Source organism: Colius striatus, chromosome 19 (assembly GCF_028858725.1).
Source record: "Colius striatus isolate bColStr4 chromosome 19, bColStr4.1.hap1, whole genome shotgun sequence".
NCBI lineage: Eukaryota > Metazoa > Chordata > Aves > Coliiformes > Coliidae > Colius > Colius striatus.
The window spans coordinates 3,674,319-3,697,094 of record NC_084777.1 but is presented as its reverse complement, the minus strand read 5'-3'; the positions used below and the strand labels follow the sequence as shown (position 1 = coordinate 3,697,094).

The following is a 22,776-nucleotide window of genomic DNA, read 5'->3' as shown; positions in this document are numbered from 1 at the left end:
ACCACACTGCACCTATTATTGCCTGTTCCTACAGCGGGTTCCCAGCCAGTAAATTAGGGGCACTGGCTGAGGCGCTGACAGCAGAACAGAGCACATTGTGAGAGCAAGGACAGCGCCGGCCCTTGAGGGATGAAATAGGAGCCTGTAATTTCTCAGGACTGTTGTGACATCTTTGCACAAGCGTGTGATTGAGTCACATTTGCTTTATCAGCAGAATCCTTGTTTGCCTGGGTGCACCCTCCCCCTCCACCCACCGCTGCCAGGCCGGGAAGGGGGGGAGAGCTGAGCTCGCTGCCCACTCCCCTCCCCCTGGGCTCGCCTTTGCTTTTGCCTCTCCCTCCCCTCCAAGGGCCTGCTCACACTTTCCATATGTCACGCTCTCCCTCTTGCTCACGCTTCCTGCTTCTGCCTCCACCCGCCGCCCCAGGGGGGGACTCGCGGCCTTCCCGGTGGGCTCCGGAGATGTGAACCCCAGAGGACATGAGCTGAGGGGCTTCCCCTTGTGTGAGGGAGCGGGTTGGTGCAGGGGTGTGTGGGGCAGGAAGCTGGGGGGTGCCGGAGTGGCGGCCGGAGGAAGAGGCGGCCGCAGCGTTTCCTCCGCTGACACTGGCGGGGGGAGACAGAGGCTTCTGGAAAATTCCTCCTTAGAGTCCTTCCCCCTCAGACACAGGAGTAGTCCCCACTGGCTTCTGGCTCTGGGAGTGGGCTGTGTTTGTGCAGGGCTCCTGAAAGGCTGGGATGGGGGTTTGAAGGCAAAAAGCAAAGGCAAAATGAGCCCCCAGGCCAGAGCTGAGCGTGCTTGGGGAGCTGCGGTGAGGAGTCTGTGCCTCTCCTGCACACACACATCTGCAGTGGGGCTGCTGCTCCTCATCCTCACTCCCTCTGAAGCACCAGGCAGAAACATCCCAGTGTTGGTGTGGGTGCTGTGGTGGGGGGTCCCCAGACCTCCGGGCATCGGGGCTCTGGCAGGTGACGGGGTAGGTTAGGGGTGAGTGTCTCCCAAAGGGGACCCCGTGGTGTTTTCAGCTTGGCTGCCAAAAAATGGGGACGTTGGTGAGCCCAACCACGCAGGTGGCTTGGGGAGAAAGCCCCAGATGCCACCCAGCACTTGCCAGCGTGAGCCTGTGACTGGGGCCACACAGTCATCCTTCCCCTTGGTGCTGGGGAGGTCTAATATTACCTGCAAAGTGGTATCCAGAGGAGAAAGTGAAACAAGGTAGAGAGGGAGGAGTGTTGGAGCTGCAGGGATAACAATATCCCAGCTCTGCCCATGGGGTAAGGATGCTGCTCCCTCCGAGGGTGCTGCTGTCAAGTCTGGGATGGGTACCACTCTGCAGAGCCTGCATCTGCCCTGTCCCATGTGGGATTCTTCTGTGCTTCTTCCCTTTCATCTGGGAAGGAGACATTTCCCTGTGGCAGTGGGGACCTGAGCTGGGGGAAGGAGAGGCTGGCGTGCCGAGCGAAGCGGAAAAGCTGCTCGTGGGCACTGCCATCTCATGCCATGGCCCATCAGCCCTCTAAGCTGAAATGCTGGCAGGAGGCAGCAGCTGATTCCTGTCAACTGCCTGCAAGGGGCCAGGATGGCAGCACGTAGAGGAGTGCTGCCGAATTCCCTCCAGCCAAGGAGAGCCCCGAAAGGGGACCCTGCTGCCAGGCACTGAGCGGTCTTGCCGTCAGGTTTTGGGAAGGGGAGGGGAGCTGGGGGTGGGAAACTGTGTGGCTTTGAGGTTTTAGTTTGGTCAGAGTGAAACCCAGCAGGAGGAAACCCACTGGGAGCAGAGAGCAGCCAAAACTGAGTTTCTCACCGTCCCCGAGCAGCTCAAAGCGCCGACGCGTCGCCCAGCGCTTCTCGGGGGAAAGTGCTGAGCTGAAGGATCTGCCAGGCTCAGCAGCACCTTCACCGAGAGAAACTGCACGTGGTGATTGTCAGGTGCCCACAAAAAGGCACATTTCCCTGTGCTGTGCCCTGCACAGACTCTGGGGGGACTGAGAGGGATGTTCATGGACTTACCAAGTGACTTTTTGGAGAAATCACAGCTACTCAGGACCCATGAAGGACAGGACAAGAGGAAACAGCCTCAAGTTGCCCCAGAGGAGGTTGAGGCTGGAGCTGAGGCAGAACTGTTTCCCTGAGAGGGGTGTCAGCCCCTGTGCCAGGCTGCCCAGGGAGCTGGGGGAGTGCCCAGCCCTGGAGGGATCCCAAAGCCGTGGAGCTGAGATGCTGAGGCCATGGGTTAGTGCTGGGCTGGGCAGGGTGAGGGCAGGGCTTGGACCTAATGATCTTAAAGGTCTTTACCAACCAGAACAATCCCGTGACACCCAGAGGGATGTGTGGGTAACACACAGCTGCCTCTTCTGACATCTCAGGGTGTCTGTTCCAAGGGAGGCCCATGCCATGTGCCTGGTTTAAGGCATTCAGTTGCCTCTCCTGGTAGGGCAAAGTGCTATAAATGGTTTTGTGGGCTTGAGTCACAAGCTGATGTCTGTTTCTTGGACCTGTGGGTGATCTTCTGGGCTAACAGCCACACTGCACCACGCAGGGGGTCTCCCTGAGTTTTCCCAAGTCAGGTGCTGTCAAATCCATGACAGTAGATGGCATTGGAAGGGGAAGAGACAGTTCTTGCTCCATCCTCGCTTCAAATCTCAGCTGTGCTGGTGTAAACTGTGAGCAAACTTACTCCAGATTGTAAGCCAGGGACTATTTAAACTCATCTGCTGCAAACATACTTTCTGCTCACTGCACGTTTTGATCAGGGACAAAAGTGAGGACCTGACCTCTTGTGGTCACTGTATTCCTGTGAGAATTTTCACTGCAAGACTCTCAGCCCCTCGTGTCCTGCCCAGGTTCCCTGCCTGCCCCTTCCAAGGTGGCTGCAGGCTCTTTGCCACCTCTGCCTGGCTTTGATGTGCTGGGGAAGGCAAAAGGAGGAAAGGTGGAGACCTCCCCATCATCTGAGGTTCCTTGGGTGGAAAGCAGATGAGGTTTCTGTCCCACTTTTGAGGAATGAGAGCAAGTGGATGATGCTTCTGACTGCCAAGGTTATTTAGGGAAACCCGGCACTGGCAGAGGCACTGGAAGAGGGAACTGTGCTCCTGGGGCACTGCCCTTACCTGCAGAGTCATGTGTGTTTGGGTGTCAGAGTTTGCAACTTGGGCAGCAGCCAAGTGACATTTGAGAGCAGAGGAGGAAGAGGAGGGGGAGTGTTCCAAAAGCCCCATCTCAGCTGCTGCTCCTGCTCCCCTCCAAACGTGCCCCCCCAGCCCTGCAAAGCCCCCACTGCAGAGGGCTGACTCAAGGAAGGGAGTGGCAACCCAGAGTGAGAATTTCCTGCTGTTTAATGCCCTGAATTCATCTGTTGTCTCATGAAGGAGGAAGAGGTGCTGAGGAAAAGCAAATAAAAAGGCAATAAAAGGAAAAAGAGCAGAAGCAGGAGGGGTGGGTGGCTCCCCAAATCCTGGCTGGGGTTGGGGCCAGGCTCCCTGGAGCCCTCTGATCCCACTCAGATAGGCTGTGGGGATGTGTGCTTGGTCTGCAGCCCTCCTCAGCTGGCAGAAAAAGCACAGCTCCAGGAGTCTGTTAGTGCCTTGAGAGAGGATTTTTTTTGGTCTCAACTTTCCCCTCTCCCAGGAGCAGACTGTTGAGCCACTGAGCTGCTGAGTAAACTCCCTGGATATGCAGGAAAAAAAAGGTTTTCCAGCAGTTAGGTCACTGTAGTTTTACTGGCAAAGCCTCTTAAGCATAAATGAAGATTATACTGGTGAAAGCTTATGCTGGTACAGTTTATTCTGGTACAAATGAGCTATCCTGGGGGAAAACAACAACAACAACAAAAAAAGCACCTCTGTGCTGTTGTAATTGTTTGTGCTCTGGGACGTTCTGTGGTCTAGAAATGTTAAAATCCCAGCCCTTGATAGTGCCATGTCAGCAAAAACTCCTCTTAAGAGTTGCAGACCTACCCCTGCCAAGCAGCAACACTTGAAGAGTCGGGTGCAGTGGGTGATAAAAGGCAGCAGGAAGGTGTTGTGAGGGCTGGTGGTGTGGTGGGATGCTTTTCCCCCTCCAGGCTGCATCCAGACGTGGATGTTTGCTGGTCCAAACTGAAGGTTTCTGCTCTTGGCTTGAAGGATGCCAAGGGGATGGAAAATAGCAGTGAAGCTGCCCAGGGACATTTGGAACTTGGCTGCCTTGGTCTGAGTGGCTAATGCAGCCAGATGAGAACGGGGACAAATGTTTTATTAAAGGGTATTTTCATCCCTTACTGAAAACTGGTAAAAAGTGCTGTCTGTCATGGAGCTGGGTCTTGCAACAGCCAGGATCTATTCCCAGCTTTGGCTCCAGTTTCTTGTGTGACCTTGGTGAAGGTGACACAAGGCTGTGCCCTACTTGTGCCATGTGTGTGTGTGTGTGTGAGCAGAGCTGCAGCCACGTCAGGGCCAGCGCTGACCCCTCAGCTCTGCACAGCCACATCACTCCATCCCTGCAGATGGATCATGTGGCCTGGCCCTAAATGTCATATCCTTTGGGGAGGGAAAAACACACCATTTCCCATCCAAATCTTATGGCTGGTGGGTTTGTAGTTTAAAGAGAGAAAAAGAGCTTCACTGCAAAGTCCTTCAGCTGCTGAGGAGCTCTGGGTGCCCATCTCCCAACTGCCATGGGGCATCTTGTAAGATATATAGAGGTCATTGTGTTTACACAAAGGCCACAGAGAGAAATAGCTGCAATTTGTGGGTGTGGCAGGAGGGGAAATGCTTTCAGAACTTTCTTTTTTAGAAACAGGCACAGAGTTTGTTTTGATCAAGAGATAGTCACCCCCCCCAGCTTCAAATGGGGAAGATACCTCCCCTCTGTGCTGCAGTCCAGGTGGTATCCATCAGTTTGGGGGTTCATTTGTTTCTGTTAAGGCTGTTTCTTCAGTTTAGGCTTTTTTTTCTTCAGATCTAGTGCTCCTTTAGCATTCAGGGTGCTGTAGGATGGTTGGGATGAGTGAGGAGGGTGGACTTCTCACATCCAGCTTTCCACCTTTGAGTCATCTTCCCCAAAGGCACCTTCCCACAGGGAGCCTTCCCTCTTCCCACAGGGTACCTCAGGTGGGCTCTTCATTTTGCTGAGGGATCAAACCCCCCACAACCCCTTTTCTATGTTCTCTAGTTGGCTGGAGGGAAACATTTCCCATTCCTGCCGCTCTTACAGCTCGTGCAGTGGAGGAGGGAGCGCTGGGATGAGGAGTGGAATCGCTGCTGGCCGAGGGGATGCTTTGAGGCACGATGCTCTGAAGGAGTTCAGGTCTGGTTCAGATTTCAGAGCGTTAGGCCAAGGGTTTTGAGTGAAAACACACCCAAATGTGTCTGTGCCTGCACAGGCTTTTCCCTGGCCGGCCTGTGCGATGCAAAGCTGCTCCTCCTCTCGCCTCCTTTCCTCTCTGTTGTTATTGCCTGGATTATTTTCCCCAGACCAGCCCGACCACACACACCCAGTTCCTCACTGAGTGCTGGGGATTGCGTCTGCTGGGAAGGCAAAGTGTGTAAACAGGATGGGTGAGGGGAACTGTCTGGGAGGCACGAGGTGCCCTGGGACAGGGAGCTCCCATGGTACCCAGGGGATGGGTATTTTGGGACAGGTGCCAGCCCTGCACATGCTTTGCTTTCTGATGTGCTTGAGTAGGCACGGGCCAGTCGCCAGTAACCTGCCTGTGACCTCTCCTGCCTTAAGAATTCAGGATCTTTCAAAAGGAAGGACTGTGCTTCGCTGCCTTCCCTTTGCCGACAGGTCAAGTGCCTGTTTCCCCCAGCCAGGGGATCCAGCACATCCTTGGAAGATCTCCATTCATCACCTTGCCTAATGGGTGTTTCTGGGGGTTCTTCAGAGAAGGGTTGGCTGGGACCCTGAATTCAGACACATGGCTGCTGCAGAATGAGCTCCTACTTCTCCCCCTGCACTCGGGATGGCAGCAGGGGCACAGCCCACATCCCGGCTTGCTGGAGCACATCACAGCATCCATGGTTGGACTCATTGCAAGGAAGACACTGAGGGGCTGGAACATGTCCTGAGGGTAGGGAGGGGCTGAGAGAATGGAGGTGTTGAGCCTGGAGAAGAAGAGGCTGAGGAGAGACAGGAGCACTCTCTGACACTCCCTGACAGGGATGGGGTAAGGTGGGGGTTGGTCTCTTCCCCCAAGTAATGGATGACAGGACACGAGGAAACAGCCCCAGAGGAGGTTGAGATTGGAGCTGAGGCAGAACTGTTTCCCTGAGAGGGGTGTGAGCCCCTGTGCCAGGCTGCCCAGGGAGCTGGGGGAGTGCCCATCCCTGGAGGGACCCCAAAGCCGTGGGGCTGAGGTGCCGAGGCCATGGGTTAGTGGTGGGCTGGGCAGGGTGAGGGCAGGACTGGGACTCAGTGATCTGAAAGGTCTTTTCCAACTAAAGCAATTCTATAATTCTGTCATCAGCTGTTGACAGACACCAAAGAGCAGAGAGCTGGGAAGCACAATCCTGCTGTGCTCAACCCCAGGAGCAAACCCCAAAGCCTCAAAGAATGTCGCGGGGTTCCTGCTGTGGCACCCGGTGTCACTGAGCTGTGGCTGAGGCGGTGGCTGGTGCTGCCCATCTGCCTCCAACACCTTCCAGCAGCTCCTCCTCACAGCCCCCCCAGGGGCCACAAGCCAGCCCCTTCCTCACTTGGGATTGTTTTGCAGGCAGCGTGACAGGATGAGGAGGAAATGTGCCAGGAATGGCTCCATGTCTCCTCTCAGGAGAATAAGAGGCTATTTTTAACCCCCCCTTCCCGCCCTGGTGGCCGTGCTGCTGGGGTGGGAGCAGACCCAGCCTGGCTGCTGCTGTCTGCAGGGAGCTGCTCCCCACCAGCCACACCACATCTTCCTCCCTGCCCACGCTCTGACTTCTCCCTCAGAGGGACACACAAACCACTCCTGCAGATGCACCAACACCCTCTCGCTGCCAAACCGCCCTCCCCACGGGGATAGACCTGAGTTATCCTCTAACACAAGGGCGTCTCTCCCCCCATGCTGTGGGGTTGCTGCCTGTGCCTCAGCTGGAGCTGGGGTACAGTGGGTGAGAGAAATGGAGGAGGGCAGTAACAACTGGCTCTCGAGATGGGAAAGCTCTCAGGCCCTGTCTGAACACCTGCACAGCAGAAGGTGGCTTTGAAGGATGGAGGATGCGTTGGGCATTTCAGGTTGAGAAGCAGCCCCTTGGCAGGACAGGAGCTGCTCAGGGCTTGCTGCAGTGCTATGTCAGAGCCTGTCCTAGACCAGACACTCATCACCCCTTTCTCTTTTTCCTCTTACAGATTTCTCCAGCCAAGTCAATTCCACGTCCCTGAACTCTCCCACGAGCCGGGGCCCCATGGCCACCCCGTCCCTGCACCCGTCCATCGGGCCGGGCATCGGCTCCTCGCTGGGCTCCCCAGGCCAGCTCCACTCACCCATCAGCACCCTGAGCTCTCCCATCAATGGCATGGGACCCCCATTCTCTGTCATCAGCTCCCCCATGGGCCCGCACTCGATGTCCGTCCCCTCCACCCCCAGCCTGGGATTCGGCACCAGCAGCCCACAGGTAAGGGCAAGGTCACAGGGATGTTGCTGCTGCCTGTTTCAGCCACCTCACCCAGGCAGGGATTGTGCCCCTGTGCTGGGCCCTGGGGAGGCTGCAGCTCCAGGGCTGTGCTCGGTGCTGGGCCCCTCACTCACTGCCACAGGGACACTGAGGGGCTGCAGCGTGGCCAGAGCCGGGCACAGAGCTGGGGAAGGGGCTGGAGCACAAGGGGCTGGGGAGGGGCTGAGGGAATGGGGGTGTTGAGCCTGGAGAAGAGGAGGCTGAGGGGAGACAGGAGCACTCTCTGACACTCCCTGACAGGAGGCTGCAGGGAGCTGGGGGTCAGTCTCTTCTCCCAAGTAACAAATGATAAGACAAGAAAAAATGGCCTCAAGTTGCCCCAGGGGAGGTTGAGGCTGGAGCTGAGGCAGAACTGTTCCCTGAGAGGGGTGTCAGCCCCTGTGCCAGGCTGCCCAGGGAGCTGGGGCAGTGCCCAGCCATGGAGGGATCCCAAAGCCATGGAGCTGAGGTGCTGAGGCCATGGGTCAGTGCTGGGCTGGGCAGGGTGAGGGCAGGGCTGGGACTCCATGATCTGAAAAGTCTTTTCCAGCCAAACAACTCTGTGATTCTAAAGGAGGCAAAAAGAAGAAGCCCAAGGGGAAAACTAAGCTAGAAGCTCCTCTGGTCAGAGCTGGGTGGCTGCAGCTGCCTTTAGGGGTGCCCTGGGTGGGACATGAGGGACCAGCACAGCCAGAGTCCGTCCATCCATCCATCCATCCATCCATCCATCCCCTCCCATCCCCTAGCTCCTCCAGTCCTGTTTGTCCACAGCCTGGGGGTGAAGAGGGAGCAGTGACTAGCCCTGTGTAATCTGGGACGTGGAGTAGCTCTGACAGGGACCAAGACCATCCTACAACTGTCTGCACCCCGTGCTTCTCACCTAAACAATCCCATCCCCTCCCTGGCAAGTGGCACATCCCTGAGGGGACCTCGAGGGGTCCCCAGCCCACTCCCCCTTTCTCCTCACAGGGGAAGGGCTGGAGTTTGCTGGCTGAAGATTATGTAAAACCCCTCCAAGCATGGAGAGATAAGCTCTGTACAAAAATAGCCGTCTCAGGGCAGGCTGACCAGCCCCTGCCACCTGTTGCTGGCTGCTCCACGCTATATGTTTAGTAAAAGGGCAGATTAAGGAATTGGCCACCACCTGCCACTCTCTGTGGGTTTATTTATTCCAGTCCTGCTCTGGGAGTCAAGCACCTGCCAGCACCTTTATTTTTAAATATTGGCCTGATTTATTTACAGAGATAACAAGTCTTTGTGCCCAGGGCTGGGGAAGGCAGTGCTGTGCTGAGTCCTGTCCCTGGGGACTCCCCAGGTAGCTTCCCCAGGACCTGCTGGAGAACCAGCAGCTTAATTTGCCTTCTGATGGGCATCTCCCATGCAGGATCTGGCCAGTGACTCCCTTGGATGTGTGTGGAGCCACAGGCCAGCGTGGCAGCGTGCAGCTGGGTCTCACACCCTGGTGTGGGAGATGGTTGGGGTGGGTCATAGAACAGTTTTGGTTGGAAAAGGTCTTTAAGATCACAGAGTCCCAGCCCTCCCCTCACCTTGCCAAGCCCAGCACTAACCCCTGGCCCTCAGCACCTCAGCTCCAGGGCTTTGGGATCCCTGCAGGGCTGGGCACTGCCCCAGCTCCCTGGGCAGCCTGGCACAGGGGCTGACACCTCTCTCAGGGAAACAGTTCTGCCTCAGCTCCAGCCTCAACCTCCTCTGGGGCAATTTGAGGCTGTTTCCTCTTGTTTTGTTACTTGGGAGCAGAGACTGACCCTCACTTCACCACAGCCTCCTGTCAGGGAGTGTCAGAGAGGGCTCCTGTCTCCCCTCAGCCTCTTCTTCTCCAGGCTGAACACCCCCATTCCCTCAGCCCCTCCCCAGCACCCTTGTGCTCCAGCCCCTTCCCCAGCTCTGTTTGCCCATCTCTGGACATGCCACCTCTGCCCTGTGGCCAAGGGAAGGGGAACTGAAACCCTGCCTGGGAGTGAGTGGCCTGGGCATCATGAGCAGCACGAGCACTGCGGTGGGGAGGGGGTGGGAAGGGGGGATGTGAAGCAACTCGGGGCTGAGCCACAGGCTGGGGAGGAAACAGGGAAGCGGCGATGGCCCCTCAGAGCTTCTGAGGCACAGTTTGCTTCAGGGAGCCATGAGCCAGGGGAACTGAAATAGAGCTCAGCCACAGGGCAGAAAGGGGAATTGAGAGCGTGGTCAGATGGTGCCGGGGACTGAGCTGGCAGCGCCGTGGCTGCAGCCTCTGGGCACGGAGCGAGCGCCCGTCCTGTGCTCAGGGACTTGTCTGAAGGGGTTTTCCCAGAGCTGCCAGTTGGGAAGCCTTCAGCCTAATGGCTCCTGCCATCTGTTCCCTGTCTGGGTGCATTAGGGCCCTGTCCCCATCCCTTGCAGAGGGTAGAGGTGCCTACCTGTGCCTGTGGAGGAGGAGGAGGGAGCAGGCAGACGTCAGGCTGCTGCTGGGGAGGGGAAGCAGAGCCCCCCTGCACCGGTGGGCAAAGCACTGGGGGTAGTGAGGCGTGTGGCCCCTGTCGCCAGGCAGGGATGGCACTGATGGAAGGTGGTTTGAATCAGATGGCAGATGCCACTTGCCATCAGGCCATGCCTCGTCGCCTTTGGAAGGCCAACAGAGCAGAAGGACACGGGCTGTGTGAGGTGTGGTTGGTGTTCTCCACACCAGCTCCTGCTGACACTGTGGTGGGGAGGAGCTGGCAGGCTCCCAAAATTCAGGGTGCTGTCCTCCTCCTGTTTGGTCTGTCAGAGGCAAGGAGCCAGCAGCCCTTGGTGCCAAGCACTGGAGGATGCTCAAAGAACTCCCAGCCTCCCATCACAGTGTGCTTTGCAGGACCTTGCATGGATTCCAAACACAGCCCCAAAATCAGGGGGTCCTGCCATGGGATCCCAGCAGCCAGGGAGCCCCAAGGCCCCCTCGAGGAGGGGATGCTGGTGCTGAGCTGGGCTGGGGGTGAGGTGTGTGGGGCTGAGAGCAGGGGATTTTGTAGCGGTGAGCGAGGTCGCAGCCACACCAGGAGGCTAGACCCAGGCTGCCTCCTGGGATTCAGCACATACTTAAACTCTCTCACCTGAAAATTCTGTGTAAACACAAGTTAAAAAAGCAGGATTTTCAGTGAGAGCTGAAGGAGAAGGACTTTCCCAGTGGCTGGCAGGGCTGGGCTGGCACAGCCGCCCCAGGCATCGCTGGCAGCAGCTCGGGGTGCCCGGGGGCTAGTGGAGAGAGATCACACACAGGATTAGACTTTTCCAGAGCCACTCTCTGCCTTTGCACAATGGTAAAGGTGCCTGGGGGACTGGAGAAGGGGTTGGGGTGGGGTGTTTTTCTTTGAGATGAGAGGAGGAATAAAGCCCTGCTTGCCAGAAGGGACAGGATTCGGTCCCTGGTGCAATGAGCTGCTCAGGGAAGGGAGAAGAGCCGAGGAGTCACAGGGGAAACAAAGCATCGGTTCCTCCTGGTCCTTTCTCGCTTCCTGGGCTGGAGTTGTGCCCTGAGCAGAAGGTGCTGTGCCAAGGTGGGGGCTGCTGGCTGCCTCCCCTGCTGCCTCCTCCCCGCCGGCACGTGCTGGGCTTGGCTGGCGGCCGGCTGGGGCAGGCGCCGGGGCAGTGTGGGAACCCTGCAGAGTCTCTGCTGAGCTTTTGGGATGATGCTGTGAGAGGAACTGATGACTTCCCTCAGCCCAGCCCAGCCCCAGGCTGACTCAGCTCCCACTGGAGTGTCCTGCTGTTGCACAGGGTCTGTGGAAGGCAGCAGGACCTCCCTTCCATCTGGGTTGTAGCCACTTGCCCCGTCTTGCTCTTCACATTGTGTCCCCCCCCTCTCTCCAGATACTCTCAGGGGGGTGCTTGGGTGGACTCTGTGGGCTGCTGGGGCTGGGGAAAGTGATGGCAAAATATTTGTCTTACAAGACAGATGATGGCTACCAGCTCCACCTGGGATATGGCTCAGTTTCCCAGGAGGAATTGCCAGTGAGTGACCCTGAAGCCACGGAGGGATGTGCCACAGCACTGCTGGCAGCCCCTGCTCACAGGGTAGCACAGAGAGGGGCCACAGATCCTGAAGAGAGATGCTCCTGCCTGAGGCCCCTGTCCTCCCTCCCCTCTCTACCCCATCACAGTGTAACCCAACAGCAGCTAAAGCCCCAGCGCATCTCCCTCAGCAGCACCAGGTCCCAGCTGCCTTTGATGCATCATCTGGCACAGGCAGGGCAGGAGAGAGTGGCAGATCCATCACATTTCTCCAGGGTGGGTTTACCTTCCTCTGTTCTGTGGTTATTAGTCATCTGTCTGCCAAGTATTCCCCACCAGCCTGGAGACTTTAAAGGCAGAGGAACGGCTGCGCTGCTCTAATTGACAGATCACAAGCCCTGGGACTTCCTTGAATTAATTCATGACAAGTGCAATTGCTGACTATCTCCATTAGGGTAGAGAAGCACAAGGAACTGAAGCACAAATCCTGCACATCCAAACCTGTGTTTAGCAGTTGACAGGGAGGGAGGTTGTGTGACAGTCCCTGGCAGGCTGGTCCCCAGAGAACAGCCACAGCACTCCTGGCAGCCACTGCAGCCTCTCCTCCCCACCCCAGACCTCTCTGAACCAACCCTGGGCTAGGCAGGGTTGCTCTGAGCTTCTCTCCCTTCTCAAGATGGGTCAGTCCTCCATCTCCATGCCTCAGTTTCTCTCTGCACAGCCCTGCCTTGCTGCACAGGAAGGTGTGGGAGTCAGCTCAGGAATCCTTCCCTCAATGCCAGCACCCCAGGGCCGTGCAGCACCCAGTTCCTCCCCAGTTCTCCGCTTTCTTCACCGTCTGCTGGGCACTGAGCTCACAGGGAGGGAAGCAGAGGCATGTGGACAGGCTGCTAGAAGGCTGGAATTTGCAGAGAAGTGTCCCACCCAAGCCAGCTCTGCAAAACCAGGCCCCAGTGCATCTGGGATCTATTTATTTGCTGTGAAGTTTTCCTTTGGAGAAATAATGCTAAAAGGATGTCTATAAATTGCAGAGCTAAAGCACGAGTGTCCTGGCCTTCATCATCCATGCAAGCTCAGCCAGCAGCCCTCCCACAAACCATCACTGCAAATCATCTCCCCTGCTCCACATCTCGAGGGGGTGTGAAGCTGGGGGGACTTGTGCTGTGGAGGGGGGGGTCTGGCAGGGCAGGAGGAGCTCACCTTCTGCTTAAAACACATAGAGAGTCCTTCATGGGACAGGCAGTGTCAGCTCTGTGTGGCTCCTGGTATTGCACAGGGACTGGCCCTGCAGCAAGACCCCATGGCATCCTGCTGCCAGCTCAGAGCCTCACAGGCTTCTATGCCAGGGCAGCAGATGAGCACTTGTGCCATTGATCTCTGGACCCATGTGCCCAAATCCTCCTCTTGGTTCATCTTTGGGGGGGTGGGTGTTGTCCCCAGTGGAAAAAGGTTCCCTGCTTGGCTCTCCTGAGTGCATGGGCCAGCCCTGCTGCAGAGCTGGCTCAGCCCCACATGTGTGTGCCCTGCTGTGCACTGTGCTTCTGTCTTGGCAGCTCAACTCGCCCATGAACCCCGTCAGCAGCTCAGAAGACATTAAGCCACCCCTGGGGCTCAATGGAGTCCTCAAAGTGCCAGCACATCCCTCAGGAACGATGGCCTCCTTCACCAAGCACATATGTGCCATCTGTGGGGACAGATCTTCAGGTAAGGCTGGTGCCAAGCCCAGGAGGGGCTCCCAGCAGCGTTCTCAGGCTGTGCTCGTGTGGCCACGTCCTGGGAGAGCATGGGCAGAGTTTGCATGGCTCTGGGGCTCCCTGCAGCACAGTGAGCTCAGGCAGGGGCTCTCCATCAGGAGAGGAGCTGCCTGTGCCCTCAGGGAAGGGGATGAAAAGTTCCTTATTGACTGTTTGTTCTGGGGCAGGCTCTGAGCTCAGGACTCTGCTCAGATCCTCAGCCCTGAGCAGCACAGCCCCTTTGAAGACAGGGCACTGCTGAGTGTCCCTCTCTCCACCCAGCTGGGAGCTGTAGTGGTGTTTTCACATACCACCAGATAAAACAATGTGCTTCACCTGCAGTCCCTTCCCTCTGGGAGATAAAGATGTGCTAATGGCTTTGCTTCCTATGTTGTTAGAAAAGCTTTCTCCTCCTGCTTTGAGAGGTCCTTTGGGACCCCTCCTGCACACATGGGGCTGGAAGGAGAGGGCACTGTTGTCCTGCTTTGCCCCTGATGCATGGCTAAGACATGGTGAGGCCTTTCCCTGGCTGTAAGGCAGGTTGTAGCCTGTGGATTGCATCCTGATTTCATAGCTATCAAGTCCAGGTGAAGCCAGGCTCCAAGAATCCTCTGCTTACCCCAGACCCAGCTGGGGGAGACTCTGGGAAGAGCTGACGCTGGATCCGAGGGGGTTGAATCTGAGACCACCCCCCAGGCCACTCAATGAATCCTTTCAACCTGAGTTTCACCCCTTCCCCAGGTAAACATTACGGGGTGTACAGCTGTGAGGGCTGCAAAGGCTTCTTCAAGCGCACGGTGCGCAAGGACCTGACGTACACGTGCCGGGACAACAAGGACTGTCTGATCGACAAGCGCCAGCGCAACCGCTGCCAGTACTGCCGCTACCAGAAGTGTCTGGCCATGGGCATGAAACGAGAAGGTAAGGCAAGAGCCAGCCCAGCCTGGGGGCACCCATGGGTGCTGCATGTGCTTCTCCTGTCTCTTGGCAACCAAAGCCAGCGGGAGCCCGGCCAAAGGCTGCCAGAAGCACCCGTGTCTCGGTTGTGTTTTGGGTTTGCGCCGTGACCGGGGGACACTTACAGGGTACCCAGATGGTGGATGGTTGTAAACTGTCACCTGGACAGGGTGATGGATATAGAACACAAACAGTTCCACTGGAACAGGAGGAGAAGCTCCTTTGGTGCTGAGGTGAGGGAGCCCTGGCCCAGGCTGCCCAGGGAGGGTGTGGAGGCTCCTTCTCAGGAGGTTTCCAACCCCACCTGGACACGTTCCTGTGCCCCTGAGCCAGGGGAACCTGCTTTAGCAGGGAGTTGGGCTGGATGAGCTCTACAGGGCCCTTCCAGCCCCCACCACTCTGGGATTCTGAGTGCTCAGAAACAAAGCTTTCTGACCTGCCAGACGTCTAGTTTTAAATGGAGAGATGGAGGCATTCAGAAAACACCTCTAAAGGTGAGTGGGACAGGCGTGGTGCTTTGTGTGCAGGGGGCTGGCATTGCAGTGGCTGCAGTTGGGCAGAGCTGGGGAGCATAGAGGATCCTGGGGGGAGTGTGGCAGAAGGAGAGGCGCCTGATCTCCAGCCCTGAGAGACTCAGGTGACTGAAAAGAAGCCCAGAAGACTCCTGTGTGTTCAGCAGCACTTGCTTCTTGGGGGAGAAATGCAGGTGTGACAGATGTGGTGCATCCCATTATCCTGGTATTGCCTCCAGAGGCTTGGACTAGCAGCTGGAGACCCTTTTTCCTTTCAGACCCCTTGAACATCTCAGCCAATGTCTGTAGGGAAGGGAGTGCCAGCAGTGATGCTTTAGCCTGCACTGACATCCTGTGATCTGGTACCTGCTCCCTGCCTGCCCTCAGCAGTGATTGCATGGGCAGCACCACTAAAATTACAGGTCCATTAATTCCTTTGTAAATGGTGGTGGGATTCCCCAGAGAGTGCATACAGTATGAGGGCTCTATTAATTCATCTTGATTAACATGATCACAATGAATACCCATTGAATTCATAACGATCAGCCAATTGTTTAAAACTGTGACAGATGGGCTCTTCCTAACTCTAGAGGTGCACTCAGGCAGTGCTGCCTCATCTTGTGAGGCACGAGGATGCCTTTGCAGAAGGGCAGGAAGCTGGTGCATTGGCTGTCAGATGTTTGGGGTATAATCCCTACATAGGGAAAGCTGGAATAACTCCCCTGTCCCCAAATAAAGCTCTCTCGTTACAAACCTAAACATTGCCAGTGTCTCATGGCAGGTTTGGACATGTCCTAGTAGTGTCCTAGAGCTGAAAGTGAGTAACTGAGCTTTGCTTTTGGGCAGCTCATGAGTTTCACATGTGATAGCCAAAAGAAAAAGGGTCTCCCCATTGCATCCATCCCAGCTCACTGCTGTCCTCACCAACCTTCCCAAGCAGGAGCCTTGTCCTTACACCAGTGCTGCTGCCTCCCCAACACTTCTGCTTTCGGGGCTCAGTCCTACATGGCTAATTTCTTTTGCCTAAACATAACACAATTGGCTCTTTATCCTCTAGTGTAACCTGTTGCATCTTCAAAGTAACAGAGCCAGAGCCTCATTTCCCTGAAAAATATCTTGCTCTGGAGACCTAATTTGTAGCCACATAAAGACAGGGCAGGTTCTTGCCTAGGAATTCTTTCTGCTGTAACCCAAAGGTATTTGTATGTCATGGAAGTACAGTAAAACCCTCTAAACTAAGAACAATAGCTCTGGTGAGAACTGTGAAAGGCAACCTGTGTGATGGTGAGCAGAGTGATGCTGGGAAGAAGAGGGGTGAGGACTAATTCCTACCCAAAAAGCTGTCCCAGAGGGTAAAAGGAAAAGGTTTCCTACACAGCTGAGAAGTTAGCTTAAAGGAGTAAAATCATCAGGACCTCTTGGGCAGCTGATGGAGCTCTGGAAGAGTTTGATCCTGTTATCTGTGGGATCTCCAGGTTAACAAGAGCAGACCTGGGGGGATGGGCATTGACACTGTGCCCCAGGAAGGAGCCTGGAAAGGCAGATGAAGCAGCAAAGGGTAGAGGTGAGGGGCAGGGATGGCTAAGGGGAGCTGCTGGAAGGACAGGGGATTGCTTGAGGGCTAGGAGGCTGGGCTTAAAGGGGTGAAAGGCTGCAGCAGGGGAAAGTTCCTTCTGGTGGGGATCCCTTCTTGCTGCACCCTGTCAGAAACCTTCCAGAGAGATCCTGACACCGTGTTCACGGTGAATGAGCCTCCTGGGCTCTGAGGTAATGCAGCTATAATAAATAAGCAACTGGGAACATTTTTCCCCTGTGAATTGCTGCCAGCTGTGTGAAGCTTTGGTTTTTATACTCTGTCTCCCACTTCAAGTACCGGATAGTCAACAAAATGAAGATTACCATCAGGGATCTTGACTAATGCAGGGGTTATTATTGTGGGGGTGGCTGTTTGCATCTAGAAGTGTAACTCTCTCTGCTTGATCTGTTACTCATTAAGGTCTGAGGTGCCTGTGTATCAGCAGCTTTTTCATTTTAAAGGGAGAAAGTGGAGGCTGCCTTTGAGCTTGGGAGGCAGAGCTCTGGTGAAGAGCTGGGTCTCGGGCTAAAGGCGTCTTGCCTGCAGTGCCATTCGCTGGGGTTAGCTTGAGAGGTCAAAGGGGGTGGTAGGGGGCTGCAAACCCTACAGCTTCTCATGTGCCTGTGTCCTGTGCTGAGGCCCCAGCCCCCCAGTTGCTGGCAGGGCTGCTGGACTGCACAGAGAGCAGGAAATAGCAGCCAGGAGCCCTTTCTCATGCTCCCGCCGGCCGCCCTTGGACGGCTCACAGGGAGCGGCCGTTGGGAACCAGCACAGCCGGGCCCTGCTCCACCTCCTGCCTCTCCTTCCCCATGTGCTGCCTCTGGACAGGAGCAGCTCCTTGCCTGAGCGGTCTCTGTAGGACCTTCTGGGCTGAGCAGTTTGTTCTCAGGGCTGCCACTTGCCCAGCTGAAGGCTGTAGGCTGAGCGTGCTGCCCAGTGCTGATGGCAGTGTTTGATGCTCACGAGGTAAAACGACTGTTGCTGTATCTCTGCTGTAGTCCATAACCCATGTGGATACCAAAAGGCTGCCTTCTCCCAGAGGCTGCAGCTCAGGCTGCATAGTTGACCCCTAAGATCCTTTCTAAATGTGGGCACAGATACCATAACGGTGGCCTGGGTACAGTGTGGTTACAGCTCCCCTCCATCAGCTGCCATGACGCGATCCAGAGTCACATTCTGAGGATCCAGGGCATCTCCTGTCTGCTTGCATGCCTGAGCTCTGACTTCAAGACTTTGTTAAACTTCATGGCCTGAGCTGATTCTTCCTCCTGCCCAGTGTTTGGGGGTTGGTGCACCAGCCTCTCGTTTGCATTGCCATCGAGGTGATGGATTATGGGCTTGGCAGTGTTAGTTTGGACTTGATGATCTTAAAGGTCTTCCCCAACCAGAATGATTCTATGAGTCTGTGATTTAATCTGGGAGAGGTTTGACTTGCAGCATTGCAGAGGGGGGGGACTCTAGTCTGCAGCTCAGAGACCCCCACATGTCTCTGAGGAGCTGCTCAGATACATCTCTTAGTCCAGAGAGACCAAAGTTTTCCTCTTGTTTTATCTCAGAGTGACTTAGAGCTCAGCTCCTGCACTACCACAGCAGTCACTGAACAGTGCCTGCTCCCCCTGCCATGGCTGCACATCCCCCCTGCTCCCCTGGAGCTGGAGCCATCCCAGCTCCCAGAGCATCTCATGGGACCAGCAGGAGCAAGAGGAGGCTGGGGAGAAAGAGCAGGAGCTCAGGTCTCCAAGTGAATGTAAAAGCAGGCCAGTGGCCATCCCCCAGTGCAGGGGCAGAGTTCAGGAGCACAGTTATTTTTAGTAACAATTTTGGAATGGAAAATGCCTTTCAGCTTAATGAGCTTGTTTCTTACATCCTTTTAAAGTGCTGCTCTTGAAACCAGCTGGTTAAAGGATGCTGGTTTATTGTTTGTTTCTTGTTTTTAAGGATACTCTTATGTTGAGAAAATGGGTTTGGTGGATGAGGTTCTTTTCCTCCCCTTGCAAATGTTGCTGTTTGCTTTTACTTCCCAGTGTCCAGCTTTTGAGAGTGAAGTGAGCTGGTGATTTTTGCTGTTGCTTTCCAGAGCAGACTGGCTGCATGCAAAGGTTTCCATCTCCCTTTTTAACACTGAAGTCACATTTTTTTGTGTCACTCTGGTGGCATTTTGCCCATCTCTTCAAAAAAATGCAGTATGCCATTGAAAGTGGGGGAAAAAAATGCATCATTTATATCTTGTGTCTCAGCTTTTGAAGTGGCTTCCAGTAGTAGAAGGCTGAATCTTTGGAGAAATAAATAGGAGGAAGAAAGAGGCACACAGAAGTGAGGCAGAAGAAACACTATCTGTTAGTTCCCTCAGCTATTGTGGCATTTGTGATATAAACAGGTACCTCAGGCACTTGGAGATGCTGATGATACAAAACCAAGATGTAGCTTCATAAAAAGGCAGCAGAGCCTAATAATTTCCACCTCTAATGAAACCTCTTTATTTAGCCATCAGGTGCTGTACCACAACCAAAGGCAAGGTATCCAGTGTTGATGTGCACAGCAGCAGAGGATAGACCTGGCCTTTTTGCACATCAGCCCTTGGACCTGGGCAGCTGAGGCTCATCTGCAACCCACAGGATGGGAGGTTTTGGTTCTTAGAGGAGAGAGAGGTCCTTGAGAAGTGATCTTGACACGTGGGGCTCTGTATCCTGCTGTGCCATGGCCTGGGGAAGTGCAGATGGGCTGGAGAAGCTCGAGATGAAAAATGACAGCAACTGGCCTTAGGCAAGTACAGGCCAAATCAAGCAGGATAACATGAGAGCCTCTTCATCAGGTGCCATGGAAAACAGGCTCCTGTCCTTGGCTCAGCTGAGACATAGCTGGAGGAGGTGGGCTGCCTCTCACAACTCTTTGACTATGACACCTTTTTTTTTCTCCTCCTCAAGTGGATTGCAAAGTTAAAATGTTTCCCTTCTGTTAAGAAAATCAGGCTGGAAAACCTCTCAAGCATAGGAGTCTCCTTGAAGAGCCACAAAAACATTGGCAGAGTCGTGAACACGGAGGAGAGAGCACAGGGAAGCTGAGCTCTGAGAGCATGGCAGGCAGGGCTGGTGTCACAGCAGCTTGGGACTGCTTTGCCTTGCAGGAGAGTGGTTTTTGTCTCAGCAGCAGTGCCTGGCTCACCTCCTGCCTTTCAGGTGAACACACCCCACGCTGTTAATTAAATGCTGTGCCCTCCAGGCCAGAAACATGAGCATGGTTGGGAACAGCACAGGCCTAGGAGTGGATCTGGCCTCCAACCTGCAGTGAGGTCTCCTGTGGCAGTGATTGAGTGTGATGAGAGACAGAAGGGCCATGCTGGGCTGGGAGCTGTCACCAGCCCTTCCCTCATCCCACAGCAGCAGGGACCTGTTGCCCAGTCTTTCACCTAATTATCACCATCTTATTGCAGGAAGAGCAAGAGAGCTCAGCTGAGGTTTGGAAAGGTCCTTGTAGGTCACACTGTGAAGTGCCTTGTTATCACAGGCACTCCAGTTTAATTCTCTTCCCAAAGTCCTCTTGAGCAGAAGCTGGATGTCTCCTTACCCACCCAGCTGAGCAGAGAGGGGACAGCGATGGTGAGCGAGAGAAGGGAGCCAGCAGCAGAGCCAGCTCCCCTAAATTGCCAGGCTGTGTCCTATCCTTGCTCATCTTGTGTGGGACAGGAGGGACAAGGATCTTGTGGCCTCTCCAGAACTGAGAATATTCATTTTGTCTTAAATATACATTGGCTGTGCCACAGGGGAGAATTGGGGTTGGAGGAGCCAGGAGCAGAACCTCTCTGGTTTTTTTTGTCCTTAGCTTAAGAGTTTACAACATACATGAGAGAAAAATCCAGCTGAAGCAGCAAGAGCCAAATGATACAATGATCTTTGTAAATCTTACTGTATTGCAGGGATGGAGCACCATCCATCCTGCCACACAAGACTTGAGGGAAGCCCAGAAGAACAAGGTATTCCCATTTCAATGTTACCAGCCCAGCTGCCACATGTGCATTTCACAAACACAGAGCCACAAGGAAAGGTCTTAGGCCTTTATGGTGAGGGATCTCCTTGCTACTGAAGGTTTCCCTTCTCACAAACATCCCATATTGATGACTTAAAGGAAGGAAAAAACCTCTGATTTGCTTGAGTACTGTGCTTTTTCTTTCCTTTCCCCCTACCCCAGCTGCTATTTTTTCCCTATATCTCAAGAAACAAAGTCCCCATCTTTTCTGAGATGGTGATGTGTCCCTCAGCATCTCTGCTAAGAAGGAACACCAGCTTATCAGGTCCTCAGCAGGTCTGGGGAGATACCAGTTGTGGTTAATTGCAGAGGTCTGCCACTGGGTTTATGCCAGTAGAGATCAGACACTTTTGCCTGCTTCTTGCACCTTGGATGTCCCTGCAGTTCTGCTGAGCTTCTGAAGCACAAGCTGCAGGGATGGCTGCATCTGCAGGGAAGTCCATGTCTTGGAAATCACAGAGTACAGGAGTCTTGGCATGCCATCTGCAAATCCCTGCAGCTCTCAGGACAATGTTTTGGGCTTGCAGCCTCTGGAGCTGTGTGATGTGGAAAGTAGGAAAGGGGAGACACTGCATTTGAAACATATTCAACCTCTGGATTGTGAAGAGGAGCTTTGGGAGTGCTACACCTGGAAGAACCAGGTGACAGTAAGATGACTATCAGAGAGGAGTTAATGTGTGCACTGGCAGCTGTACCCAAGGGCCAGGCACAGAGCAAACCTGTTGCTCACATGAAGAAGCTGTTCCCACTTCATTCCTTGAGCTGCCTGCAGGGAGAGAAAAGAACACCTACAAGTGAGTCAACATCTAGGAGAGTCACTGCCTCACAGGTATCCCTGAAGGCTACATCCAACAACCAGGGTTGGGCAGGTGTCCTGCTTCATTTCCAAGTGGGGAGTAGGTCAGGTTCATAAACAGCTGCTGAGATGGGTCCTGTGAGCAAGCAGCAGCTGAACTTCACATGGTACACTCACCTCCATCCTGCAGATGCACACCTCAATGAAGAGCTGTGTTCATAAAGCAGCTTCTTGGGGGGAAGGGAGAATAACAGCATCTCTGAGCTCAGTGCTGGGAAACAGTCACTGCTTTCCTGCAGCCCAGAGAGCCAGGGGATGGATGGAGGTCATCCAAGCTACGAGAGGGGATTCCAGGCTTGGAAACATAGGAGTAGCAAAGCAGGTAATGCTCTTCCTGGCAAGGGCTTGGTTTGTCTTTGGACCAGACATACTCTGTGAGAACAGCCTGTGTGCTCTGCCTGGTGTGCCATTGCTGGGGCAGCCAGCTGGGCATGGGGGGAGTGTCAAGGGTTTTGTGTGGGGCTGAGCAGGCTGGGATGAGTCAGCTCTCCACTGACCAGCAGCACCAACGTTCTGATGTAGCAGCTCAAAGCACAGATCAATGTAAGTAACTGCTTGTGTGTATAAGCTCTTTCCACTATCTCTTCCACCTGTAGTTTATATCAGCTAGATTCAGCCTCATCACTGGCAAATGCTGTCAGAGTCTCATCTGTAACCCTTCAAGTGTACCTGGTTCTTCACCCTGAAGAATGGAACTGGCCTTTTGGCTGAGGCTGAGCTCTGCAGATTGAAGGCTTTTAAGCACCACAGTCTCCCCAGACATGTGCAGTGCTTTCCTACAAACCCCTGTGTCCAGCTGAGTGGCTGAGCAAGAGGATGTGTTTTTTGGACTAACAGCCCTTCCCAGGGGAGTGGCCCTGGCAGTGGTGGTTGGTCTCAGAGCAAGGAACCACACTATGCACCTTTGTCCTTGAGGCCTGCTGCAACTGTGCATCAGGCCTTTGGCATTTAAGTCCTTTTAGAAAATCCCATCTGCCCAGGGTTTGCCTTTCTCTCAAGCTTCTCTGTTATTTAGTAGGTGTTTTATCTCTTCTAATGAGCCCCAAGGAGTTCTGGTGCATCTGTGCTGTTGAAGAAGGGTTGGCATTAAACAAAACTTCCAGCCTTTTGATGAGTGAGAAAGCAGAATTAGGTGTGAGGGGAGAAATTTGAGCAGCATTTTACATTGGCCTTGGAAAAAGTGAAGAATCCAAGTCAAGAGGGACAAAAGGCATGACACAGATCTGAGCTCTGACAGCAGCAGCTCACCTGGCTCTGGCAGCCCAAGCAGAAAGCGTTGTGTGGGCCTCAGGAGCCTCTGCAGCCAGGAACTTCAGAGCAGCTTGCAATAAATAACCTCCAGCCTTTTGCAGAAAAGCTTTCATTTGGAAGGAGGCTGGACACTGTTGGTGTGCAGCAAACAGCAGCACTGCAGGAGGAGGGAAAATCGGGGTCTGTAAAGGCATCTCCAGCATGTGGCTGAATTCCCTGCCTTTGAGAAGTGTTGTGTTCTAGATGTTGGGTTTGCACTTGTATAGAGCT

The 22,776-nt window shown here is 54.6% G+C and overlaps 1 protein-coding gene across 1 annotated transcript in view; it reads left to right on the top strand.

Moving 5' to 3' along the window:
• The window catches only part of RXRA (retinoid X receptor alpha), a 110,347-nt gene that overhangs the window by 64,565 nt on the left and 23,006 nt on the right, over positions 1-22,776 (top strand). Inside the window, exons 2-4 of the mRNA XM_062011622.1 lie at positions 7,310-7,575; positions 13,152-13,302; positions 14,073-14,252. Of these exons, the coding sequence (XP_061867606.1) occupies positions 7,310-7,575; positions 13,152-13,302; positions 14,073-14,252 (597 nt within the window). The remainder of the gene's footprint in view (positions 1-7,309; positions 7,576-13,151; positions 13,303-14,072; positions 14,253-22,776) is intronic.